Source organism: Candoia aspera, chromosome 1 (assembly GCF_035149785.1).
Source record: "Candoia aspera isolate rCanAsp1 chromosome 1, rCanAsp1.hap2, whole genome shotgun sequence".
NCBI classification, from domain to species: Eukaryota; Metazoa; Chordata; class Lepidosauria; order Squamata; family Boidae; genus Candoia; species Candoia aspera.
In genome coordinates this window covers 272,551,745-272,564,028 of record NC_086153.1, presented here as the reverse complement: position 1 = coordinate 272,564,028, position 12,284 = coordinate 272,551,745, and the positions used below count along the sequence as shown (strand labels likewise).

Sequence of the window (12,284 nt, the reverse complement as noted above, 5' to 3'; positions counted from 1 at the left end):
ATTCTATTCATTTTTAAAACAAAAAACAATCTTTGGTCCCAGAAAAACCTGGGACACCTTGCCTGGGACAAAGATGTATTCATGAATAATATACATTTGTTACTAACGTTTGAGGCTGTGTGTGTCTATAAGAACGTCTGTGAGATGGCACTGAACTTGAACCTTTGACACAGCAATCAGTTCCCTCAGTCCTAACTGGTGACCAGCTTCATTTCTTACACTCCTCACCATTCCTCTGAATGAAGGCAGAACCACACATCTAAATTTATCATGAGCTTTAGTTCCTGACACTCTCCTGCAGATTTTGCCTACTCATTCTTCATTGGGCTTGGTGACTTGCCCTTTCTTCTGTTTCCTGCTATTAGGGAGAGTCAACCTTTTTTGGTCTGGTGAGCACATTCGGAAATCTGAAACCATCCCATGACACACATTTATCAGCAAGTAAAAGTGGTTGCACACCACTCCCTCTTCCCTCCCAAGATGGGAATTACCATCCCAACTTATTTTTGTCCTTTTTGTCTGGGCAGGTAGGTGACTGAGCTGCTCCCTATTTTTATTTCCTAAGGGCAGAAACTTTCTTAGAAATAAAGCAATTAGAGGATGGCACTTTCATTTGAAAAACACTACCTTTCCATTTACTTACTTATTTTTTTGGAAAGATGACCTATCCCTCCTATATATCCTTTTAATAAATCTCAGCTCATTAGAAATCTGTAACTTTTAAAAGAAAAAAGGTGAAATAAGCTATCCCTACATTACAGTAATATCTTCTTTGAAGGGTTAATTAAACTCAAATACCAAAGTTTTCTGCCTGGCCTTGTGGTCTATGGCAGGCTTGTGCTGTAATAGTTACCAGTTCCCTCTCTTTTAACTTTACTAAAAAAAATTGATCTAACTATTCATTCCTGGATTCAGATATTTTCTCACAGATCCACATGTTCTTCATAAATATTGCTGCCACTGCTTGCTTGCTTACTTATATAATGGGCATATTGCAAATACCGAACTGGGAGATAGTCAGCACACACATCACTGCCACTAGGATTTTTCTCTGGGGGTGGGGGCACAACTGATTTAGCAGTCAAAGCTGAGAAAAGTTTCCCTTTTATGATATTATGCATCAATGCCAGATCCAGAAAGGAGCACCCCCCTGCCCTTGGATTGTGATCCTTAGGAAGAGTGCAGCCATCAATAATTATTCCAGTCATGTATCTCATCAAGATTCAGTCTTGTTTCTCTGTTGACTAGAAAGCAAACTAAAAGGTGTGCTTGGCGTCTTGAAGGACTACAGTTGTGAATGAGAATAGGCTAATTGCTTTTTTGTAACATACTTCAAGGGGAAAATCTTACAAAGTTTGGTCTACTGGTTAAGGCAGCAGGTAGAAACCAGGGGACTGTGAGTTCTAGTCCCGCCTTAGGCATGAAAGCTGGCTGGGTGACTTTGGGCCAGTCACTCACTCTCAGCCCAGCTCACCTCACAGGGTTGTTGTTGTGGGGAAAATAGGAGGAGGAAGGAGTATTAGGTATGTTTGCAGCCTTGGTTTATTTATAAAAATAATAAAGGCAGGATAGAAAATAAAATAAAATATTCTGTTGATAGAATAAAGTATAATATCCCCAAACAATGGAAAATATACTTCTACAATGGAAAAATATACTTCTAACATTGGGAGAGAATATCTGAAATTATGGCTAAAGAAGTATAAAGTTAGAGATACAAATCCTAGCACAGTTTATTCATGCATGGTTATAAAAGTAGGCCCATGCTGACACCACAGCAAGCATGGTTGCTGTGTACAGAAATAAGCTTCCAAATTCAAAACCGCATATCCAGTCTGACTCAGTATGTAATTATTTTAAAGACATCTCTACTAATCATTAGGATGACACAGAAGTCGAGTTCCCCAAATCCTGCTCTATGTTTTGGTTGACTATTCTCTGACTTATCCTTTTACCAATGTTTCTGCCATAGAAATATCACATCCCCATGGGGCTGGATCTCTTGACTAATTTTTTAAACTGGATTAGGCAGTTTGGATTGGCATAAATTCCAGGGAGAGGCTGGAAAATGCTGGTTTCTGGCCTCTTTCTCAACCAGTTGTCTCCTCCAAAGGATTTGAGGGCTAGGAAATGAAGCATTGGTGATTTGGAAAAGAGTGAGTCTTTGCATTCCCCTGGCTATAATTAAACTTAAGTTAAACTCACTTATTAATTACAGATAATTATAGCAGTTCAGTTCTGAAATGTAAAGTAGCTAGGTTTCCTAAAACTGAAAATGACATGCTGGCCTCCAGTTGCATTTTGACCAACTGAAACATCCTCCAAATACACACACACACACATACAAACACACCACAGAAGTCACCTGCCCACTTTTTCTATGCATCTCTGTAAATAAATTTATCACTAACTTCCATGACTTCTGTTCACATTGAGGTTAGTAGTATCATAAGCTGAGTCTCTTATAACTAAAGGAGTCATAAAAGATTAAGAACACTCATATTGGTGTCTCTAGATAACCTGGTAGAATTGAGAGGTCTGTAATCTTGGGATTCATTATTCATTAATCAATATGTCTGTATTTATATTACTGTGTTGGAGTTACTGTATCTTGGAGTGAGTGGAAAATTGTCTTGAGTGTAAAGGAAAGGATGATAACAACTACTTTAAAGTCATGTTTAGTACATATGTAAAGTATGTCAGGCTGAACTACCCCATCCCAGTTTGGAAGCATTTAAAATCAGTCTCTTAAACTGCATATAAATACTGTAGACCCAAAACACACATGCACACAACACAGACACACACCTGTCCATGTGCTATGAACTTGAATGTTATTACTGTGTAGCCAATAAAAATCATTCTCTGTTCTCTAAGTGTCTTTTCCTGTTGCTTTCTTGCATCTGCCCAGAGTGTGCCTCTGAGGAAAGCTTACAATTTTGATGCTTCTTACTGCTGCTGCCACCAGCTACCTTGGGGGACTCCAGCGCTATTTTGACAAGGAGACTTCAGATACCTACATTTGTCTAATACACTCAGGAAGTACCTTGGCATTTGAGTGGCAGTTTCCCAAGAGAGCCCCTGTTTTCAGTAAACCTACAGAGGCAGGTATAGTTGAGCTTCCTTGAATGTGCACGCATGCAGTCATAGCTGCTCACAAAGAAAGAGCAGGAAGAAAATTATTTGTTGGATGGCCATCAGATAACTGTGGAAATAACCAAATCCTTCTAGAGCTGAAGGTTCAAGCCTGTATTTCTACAGGCCTTGGTGTGTTGCTAAGTATCTTATTTGTGAGAACCATAAGCGGGGAGGTGCTGTTGCACTTACTTTGTATTGGTGGGTTCCAAGAATCATCTGGTTGATCACTGTGGGTGCAGTCTGGTGGATCCGATACCTATTTAACTTGATTCATCAAAGTTTTCTCAGGGTATTTCAGGTTCTTTCCATAAGATTGACATGAAAGGAGGGAAAAAAAGTTCCAGGAGGGGCAGGTTTGCTGTAATCTGATCCTCTGCAAAAGAGTTAACCTCTTCTATACATGCAATTAAAAAATGTAAGGGGAGCCGGGCCCATCTCCCTGAGACTTGTCATCATTAAAGTAGCTTTATTTGCTATTACAGTACATTGTTTAATTCATAAGGAATAATAGTACAGCTAATGGGTATGTGATTAATAGATGTTCCTCCTTTGCAGCATTCCCATATAATAATGTGTTATATTTACTTCATTTAATAGCCTGTGAAATCAAAGAAATCCATTTTCTGACTCACATGAAAATAACATGATGTGGAAGATTGCTAGGATATTTGTGCTTTTTGTTCCTGCTTCTGACTCAGACTTCTTTCCAAGTAGATTGAGACTGTCCCATAAATATTTAGCTATTTTCATCTCTGCCCCCATGTAGGATAGTCAATCTGGTCCCTTGATCATAGGTTGAAAATCTTATTATTGCCCCCTCTGGCATGTAACAAGACACAGCTAAGCAATCTAATGCAGCCATCTGTCTTTTCAGGGATAGTTTTGGGAGTGCCCTCTCAAGGCAAATATCTAGTCCTTTTAGTTACTGGAGAAGTTTAAATATACAGCATGTTATTGCTGATCATATTTTGAGGCACCCCCATTTTCACGGACCAGCAGTTGTGGGGGCATGGAAACTATTTTTTGAGAATACCCACGTTCTTGACAATCTTTTCCCTTCCCCAAAACAAGTTGTTTGCTTTTTAAGTTCTTATAATATTTGTTTGGTTTGACTTTTTTATGGTTTTGAGTTGAATTATTTTTAAGATTGAAGGAAATAATGATTCCTGATTGTAATGGGAAAGGACTATCCCCTGCATATGAACTTAAATAGAGCTCTAGGGAGACATCTTAATCGGCCTGAAATAAATAGCTGTTTACTTGGCTGAGTCCTGAATAAATGACAGTTTTCTCAATGTAATGCTTACCCCAGGCAAATTAATTATCTTTATACTTCCCTTCAGTTTGCAGAAAGAATGCAAGGTTAAACTTAATACTGAATTGATTTCCCAAATGTTAAAAATACCAGTTGGACAGATAGTCCTTCTACATGATCAAATCTATATAACCCATTAGAGAAGTTGTCATTTTGGCTATGCATTAGGCTGCCAAGAAACATGGGGTGACGTCGTTTGATTGGGGACAATGCAGTCCATTCCCTTGGCATCCTTCTCTTGACTTGTTGCTCTCTTTATAAGTTTCCAGTTCTGCAGGCCTCATTAGATTAGAGGACTGTTCCTCAGGCTGGACTTCAGGCTTCAGTTTAATAATGATGGGAAAAAATCTTTGCAATCAGCAGCTGCACTTTTCCTAAGGAGCAGTTTGGAAATAGTTTTATTGACTGCTGACCAGCTTCTGAACACAGCTCAAGGCTGTGCCACTTGCCTTTTAAAAAGTCCTATCTGACTGGACCCTGTAGGTACTACCTCTTCCTTTCCATGCATTAAGCATATGGTTGGAGGCCATTCTCATGTACCCCTGACTTCTGAAACTGGACAGGTGACAACTGGTAAAAGGTTCACGTGGCTATGTTGCTTCATGCATAAACTATCATTACACATATATAATGTAAAATAATAATACTTGGATCCTGGCTGGAAAAAGTGTCAGAGGAGGAAACAAGGAGGATTAATTGTGGCAGGTGCAAGAGCCTGGCACAATGCCAATCCTGACTGACTGACAAGCCATGTTTGTTTTGGCTCTTTCTGATATCAGGGCTGTTTTAGTTGTCTGACTGACACAGTCAGAAGGATGTGTTTGAGTCAGACCAACTAGAGTCAGCTATAAAGCCAAGTTCATGCTACTCCTTCCCAGCACATTGATCAAGAAGAGCCCCAAGGTTTCCCTGCTAACCTTGGCACTTGGTCCTGCATTTGGTATGTAGTGTGGCAGAGAAAGACAGGAATATTGCTTTCTCAGATGTGGAGCTCTTAACCAAAAAGTTTAGGCCATTTGGTGTGTCTGAGTCTTCTGCCTGGCTCCACAAACGAATTTAACTTCCTTAGCAGCCAGGTGAACTAAAGCTGTTAGAATTTTCAGCATCTATTAAAGGAAGGGCCATGCATTTTTAAAGCTCTTTCTGATGCAACAGGATAAGGCTGATAGAGCAGATTGTGTTGGCTTTAACTCTCTTACCTATTTATGAGTCTCTTTCTCAAGGAAGATCTCACCTTATGGGAAACATTGCTACAGAGGATGGGAGGGAGGATGAAACTCTGGTCCTCTCTGCTGTGAGAATCCCCCTTTGCCTGGTGCCAAGTGGATACTTTTCAAGGGTGTGGGGGAGCTTTTTATAGACTGGAATGTACAGGGGGCAGCGAGCTGCAGTTGAGCAGGCTTGTCAGTCATTAACTCAGCTAGTCTTTAATGAGCTGTTGCTATTAAGGTGGTAGTGGGAATTTCAGTGTTGTCAAAAGGATGGTGGAGTTCAGTATGAATCTTCATTTGCTATATGTATTGCATATTTTTTAAATTAGCCTTCTGAAATCTGGTGTCCTTCAAATGTATTATGACTCCCAGAATTCCCCAGCCGTTCTGGGAACTGTAGTCCCAGCACAAGTGGCTTTTATATGACACCCAAGCACCAGTGCACTGTTACATTTGCAATAGCTGAATGGCACAGCTCTGGATTCCTGTGTGAAGATATGGAGACATGAGGGTGATGGGTAGGAAGAGGTTCCATTTATGGAACTGCCAAGCAGTGGAACAGTGAGGGAGAATTAGTATCACTTTTGGTTTATTTATTTATTTATTTCAAATTTCTATCACAGCCCATCTCTCCCGAAAAGGGGATTACTGTTATCTGTAGAGTTAAATGTAGTCCATGTAAAAATCTGTGTAGTCCTATGCAAAAATATTGTTTGCCCCAGTCCTACAATATGTGTGAATGCACAGGCACCCCCCCCCATCCATACCATGTCTCAGTCTAGCAGTGTAGTGCTTCAGATCTTTTCACTGTTGGGAATACTGGTCTATAGTTGGTTAATACCTTCTTGGCATTAACTAGATGTCCTTCTTCTCAGTCAGATGGTGCTGGTAATACTCATAAAGAACTTGAAGTTGTCTCATTTGTGTTCCTTTGGTAGTTAGTCTATATTCCTAAATTAAGGCTAGTCTATTTATAGGGAGAAATGGAGGACTTCTTTCTTTCAACCTCTTAGCTGAATTGCCATGTTCCATTTTGTGTACATTTCTTTTCAGGAGCACCAAAATCTGCAAACATTTTCTGCTGCAAGGAAACTAGAGTGATGTCTACAGAGGATGATACTGGTGGAGAGGCTCCCAGTGGCAGTTTCTGGGAGGTAAGAGTGGAGTAAATGAGAGGATAGGGTGCTGCTTCCACAAGAGTTGGGGAGAATCCAAGCAGAAGTACTAACACCTCATGGTTTAAATTCCTCTTGAAGGAATTGAAGGCAACAACAGCAAGCCTAGAGCAGGTGATTCTGATACCATTTTTAACGGTACCATTTTATGATTGTACCATTTTAGTGCTTAATAGTAATAATTAAGTTTGACATTTGTGACTGTGATACACAAGCCTTCTATCTCTGCTTACAAGGGCTTGGAAATAATTCAGAGTGACTGACACTGTAGTCCAATTTCAGCCTGGCAACTACAAGAGGACAGTGAAGCGGGTGGATGATGGAAACCGGCTATGCAACGACCTTGTCTCCTGCTTTCAAGAGAGAGCCAAAATTGAGAAGAGCTATGCTCAACAGCTAACAGATTGGTCCCGCAAATGGAGGACAACTGTAGAAAAAGGTATTATAGAAGGAGCATATGGCTCAAAATAGGGATGATACACATTTTAAAAATTTGCTGGAAAACTTGTTCCCTTGTGGTTTTCAGAAGATATTTTTACAGTGGGTGGGTGAGAAGATATGGCCGCCTCAGTTTAAACAAATATTCCAAGAAATAGAGATGCTCTATGCAACTATTTATTTATCAATCAAATTTCTATGGCTGCCCATCTCACTCAAAGTGACTCTGGGCAGCATACAATAAAACCAAAACTAAAACATTCAGTAAAAACAGTTAAACGTAGATTAAAAACAAAATAAAGCAAGATCACAAGAGGGGAGATATTACATATGATATAGCCAGCACGCAGGGTCCCTCTCACCAGGGCATCCCAGGCTTGTTGGAAAAACCAGGTTTAAAGAGCTCTCCGGAAGGTCACAAGGGATGGGGCCAACCTTAGCTCAGGAGGGATGATGCTCCAGAGGGCGGGTGCCACGGCAGAAAAGTCCACGGCAGAAAGGGCCCATCTCCTAAGTCCTGTCAGATGAAACTTCCTTGCAAACAGGCCCCACAGTGTGCTCTTCCTGTTTTTAGAAAGAATTGATCTTTCATGGAGAAAACTTTTCAATTGTCCACCAAGAAGTAGTTTTGTTAAACCAAGGAAAGCTGTGAAGCATTTTGGTTATAAAGTAAACTTCCCACAAAGTCTGAAGGATGAATTTTGAAGAGCTGATGCTGCTACTTCCAAGAAAATGGCTGACGGCTTTCTACACTGGCTTTTGAATAGGCACGAAATTTTGACTTAAATAGGAAAAAGTCAAGAGTCCATAAAGTTTGTCTAAGACTTGTAGAAAAGACAAAAGGCAATCTTGCGTTATCTGCTAGGAAATCTGTGAGTAATAATAGACAGAAAATAAAGTGACGTGCAGGTTTGATGACTGCCAGTACAAATAAAATGATCATTCTGATCAGCTTGATATTTATAGGTATTACTGTTTATAGGAGTTAAACAAGTCTTTGTGAAACAGAAATTAAACAAGAGTTTATTAACACGCTCTATTACTTATTTGTGTATGTTTTAGATCTTTACCTCCATCTTTCCTCCAGCAGCTTAAAATGGTGCAGGTATTCTCCTGCAGTTTTATCCCCATAATACATCTACATAAATTGGCAGACTCATAGACACTTGAGTCTGCCAGTTTACATAGACACTCATACACATCCATGCAGCTTTCACTCTCTGGATATTATTTGTTTCAAACATTTGTAGGATAGATGTTTTGATAACAGATGAAGTTTGGCTTCAGAACGTAGCTCTTTTATATTTGGTATCCTTATATTGCTACACTGTTTTTATTGACTCCTAGGACCTCAATATGGCACTTTGGAAAAAGCCTGGCATGCATTTCTGACTGCTGCAGACAAACTTAGTGAGATCCATCTAGAAGTACGGAATCGTCTAGCTGGTGAAGACTCAGAAAAGGTCAAGGCTTGGCAGAAGGAAGCCTATCATAAGCAGTTGATTGGGGGCTTTAGGGAGACAAAGGAAGCTGAGGATGGATTCCGCAAGGCCCAGAAGCCCTGGGTGAAAAAGTTGAAGGATGTGAGTTGGATGTGCAACCTGAAGACGGGTGGAGGGAAAATCAGGAAATTTACCATCCACAGGATCTTGAATAATATAAGTAGCTGATTCAGTCCACTGTAAATGTTTGGCCTCATGTTGTTGGACCTAATCTGGTTAAGGAATGGCAGAATTCAATGTAATATTTGGTGGAAAACTGCATCCAGAAGTGCATAGACTAGGAAAAAGTGTTCCATGGAAAATGCCAATTCCCTTGCCCTTTTTAAAAGAAAATCACATAATTATGCCTAAATTTGACAGAACGATTTTTGATATAGGCTACTGTGTACATTCCTAGTGGGGGAGCTGCTAAAATGTAGTCTGATTTTGAAATTGGCCAAATAGATGTGTCTGTCTTTGGCCCTGTGGGACAGAACTTTTTTTTTTATATAAATGGCAGTTAAAGTTTTCTGCCACTTATTGTTAAATACAAGAAATGTTGTTTGTTGCTATGTGCTGAAAGCAACTCTGCTGAAATGCTTGATGTAATATTTAACGTATCTGTGGGTAAGGTGGAAACTTCAAAAAAGAATTATCATGCTGCTCGAAAAGAGGAGAAGACTGCACAGACACGAGAGAATCATGCCAAGGCAGATTCTTCTGTATCACAGGAGCAGATGCGCAAACTGCAAGAACGAGTGGAGAAATGTTCACAAGAAGCAGAGAAGGTAGGTCGTGCTTAGTTGAGAGAGAGTCTTCAATCCAAAATTGGGGGTATGGAGTCTTCACAGCTAATGACATTCCATGGCTGGAGAGAGAGTAGCCCCTCTGTGATCTCCAGGTTTTAGGTTCTTATTTTGGGATGTATTGTTGGCCCGGGGAAATCTCGATACCCTGAGTTTTATTTCAGTAGGGAACTTCCCAGTTCTACTGCTTACATTTTGTTGGGTTTCCTCTAGAGCAAGGATCAGTATGAGAAGATGTTGGAAGAGCTGAACCGCTACAATCCTCGCTACATGGAGGACATGGAGCAGGTGTTTGAGGGCTGCCAGGAAGCAGAGTGCAAACGTCTGGGTTTTTTCAAAGAGATGTTCTTGGATATGCACAACCATCTTAACTTGTCTGTCAATGACAGGTGAGAAATTGAAGACACACACAGCGAGTCCTTCTATGCCTTTGACAACACCCTGTAAGATAAGAATGATTTTGGGTGAAGGTAGTTTTTAAAAGATCATCTCTCTCTGCACTAGCAACAGTTACACCAACATTTTTGTAACCTCTTTTCCCTCGTACTTAACTCTTCAATAAAATGTGTGGCTGGTGTGTATTTCTTCCAATGGCAGCTTCCATACACTTTATCGAGATTTGCATCAGGGAATAATGGCAGCAGATGAACAAGAGGATCTGAAGTGGTGGCGCTGTACCCATGGACCAGGCATGGCTATGAACTGGCCTCAGTTTCAGGTAGGCTATTGTCGTTTGAGAGGAAGTTATCACAAAGCTTGTCCTTGGTTAAGGATATAAGTTCAGTCTCGGCTTTTATCATCCTACTAAAATTGGGGCTTGGTAATGCTATTGTGAAAACCTTGTAAAGGACAAAACTTTTGGAGCAGCAGAAGCAGGCAGAACTTAGTCTTTTCAGAAATGCCAGGGACTGAATGTGGGACATTTTTCATGCAAGGCATATGCTCTTTGAATAAGCAGCGATCCTTCCCTTCCCCCCGATAAAACAGGGCACTTAATCTGAAGATCCTTCTCCCTACAGAATGCTGTAGATATGAAGCTATAGTATTCTAAGTTTACTCCAGGGGGGGGGGAAAGGTGGACAAGAGGCTTCTGTTGGAGACAGAGATCTCACACCATGTCTTCTTTGAGCTCTCTCTCTCGTGGGTAGGGGATGGGCAAAAGGGCCAAGAAACTGTGAATGGGGGAAGTAGTCCAGGTGTTCAATATCCAGAAAGCATTCAGAGACTTCTCTCCCCACTGCCAGGAATGGTCTCTGGAAACACCACAGGCAATCTCCAAGAAGGAGAAAAGTGGCAGAAGTGGTGAAGATGTGACTCTGACTAGTATTGCGCCTGCAGGAGATGGTGTGAAAGAGACCCCTCCGCCAACCAAACAGAGGTAAAGATTGCAGCTGTCGCATCCAACTCTCAAGCAGGGAACACAATGTCATTTATTCCTCAGAAGCAGAGTAAACATTTTAAAAAGCTTATGTAAACCGCTGAGCTGCCGATCGGAAGGTCGGTGGTTCGAAACCACACGGCGGGGTGAGCTCCCGTTGCTAGTCCCAGCTCCTGCTCACCTAGCAGTTCGAAAACATGCAAATGTGAGTAGATCAATAGGTACCGCTTTGGCGGGAAGGTAACGGCGTTCCGTGACATGCTGGCCACATGACCACGGACGGGTCCTTACGGACAACGCCGGCTCCAAGGCTTAGAAACGGAGATGAGCACCGCCCCCTAGAGTCGGACACGACTGGACTTTACATCAAGGGAAACCTTTACCTTTACCTTTAAACCCTTAATTGGAATTCACATTTTCTGAAGCCATTTCCTTGCAAATGTTGCAATAAATTCGGTAGACTAATGCAGTAACATGGAACCTGTTGTCCTTAAGAACTGCTGACAATGAGGGATGCTGGGATTTAGTTTGGCAATACCAGAAGGCCAACTGTTGGCCTAATAGATTTAGGGCTGTATTTGCATGGAATGCATTACTCTTGCTTGATGAGTTGAAAGAGTGGAAGTCCCTAAAGTTAGTCTCAGTGAATGAAGATTCTAGCAGAATTTTTCTTCCACCTATTGCTGAATTTAGGGGAAAAAATTCCTCCACCTGAACACCAGTAGCTCTGGATTCTTACATTCTTTTCCTGGAACAGCTCATTTCATATAGAGAAAACAACCAAACAATACATGTTAGTCTTGCACTGAAGTTGATAGGTGACAGACATTGTAGGATTTGTGGCTGGGTTCCGTGCATCCAAAATATGATCAGATAATACACCAAGCATGCTACTGGTACAGGTTTATAAAACTGGGTGTTGGTACAATTTTACATAATGGAGACGTCCTTAGAAGATTGTGTACTTAACTCCTCTACCAGAGTCTGCTTCCTTAATTGTGTATTCCTGGAAGAGGATTATGGCATGGTCTTATCTCTTTTCCAGTTTAAAGGGCTTGTTTGCAAATCCACAGGTTTTCATACCAAGAGGAACAAAACAGCCACTTCTATGACACCCTGAGAGCTTCATCCTGTATGAAGTTAGTATGAAACTAAGACTTTTGAGGATCCCTGTCTCTTTCTTTTTCTTTGCTGTAGCTTAATACTTTGTAGTTAAGTTGAGCACGATGCATACTCTTACTTCTTTTTTCACAAATGAGTATGTCTACCCTCTCAACAATTATGTGGTGGCCCTCCAGTTAAACCCAGACACGTAGGCATTACAATTCTCAATGCTTGTTGG

General features: G+C 40.9%; 1 protein-coding gene across 6 annotated transcripts in view; it reads left to right on the top strand.

The window, feature by feature from the left end:
• PACSIN3 (protein kinase C and casein kinase substrate in neurons 3) overlaps positions 1 to 12,284 on the top strand; it is a 29,739-nt gene that overhangs the window by 13,348 nt on the left and 4,107 nt on the right. For 4 of the 6 annotated variants that reach the window (XM_063289706.1, XM_063289702.1, XM_063289704.1 and 1 more), the window contains exons 2-9: positions 6,718 to 6,818; positions 7,122 to 7,278; positions 8,625 to 8,860; positions 9,391 to 9,546; positions 9,778 to 9,953; positions 10,162 to 10,282; positions 10,809 to 10,942; positions 12,016 to 12,081. In XM_063289706.1, coding sequence (XP_063145776.1) covers positions 6,765 to 6,818; positions 7,122 to 7,278; positions 8,625 to 8,860; positions 9,391 to 9,546; positions 9,778 to 9,953; positions 10,162 to 10,282; positions 10,809 to 10,942; positions 12,016 to 12,081 — 1,100 coding nt within the window. In that variant the 5' untranslated portion in view covers positions 6,718 to 6,764. The remainder of the gene's footprint in view (positions 1 to 6,717; positions 6,819 to 7,121; positions 7,279 to 8,624; positions 8,861 to 9,390; positions 9,547 to 9,777; positions 9,954 to 10,161; positions 10,283 to 10,808; positions 10,943 to 12,015; positions 12,082 to 12,284) is intronic. The other 2 variants (XM_063289707.1, XM_063289705.1) reach the window with 1 other exon arrangement.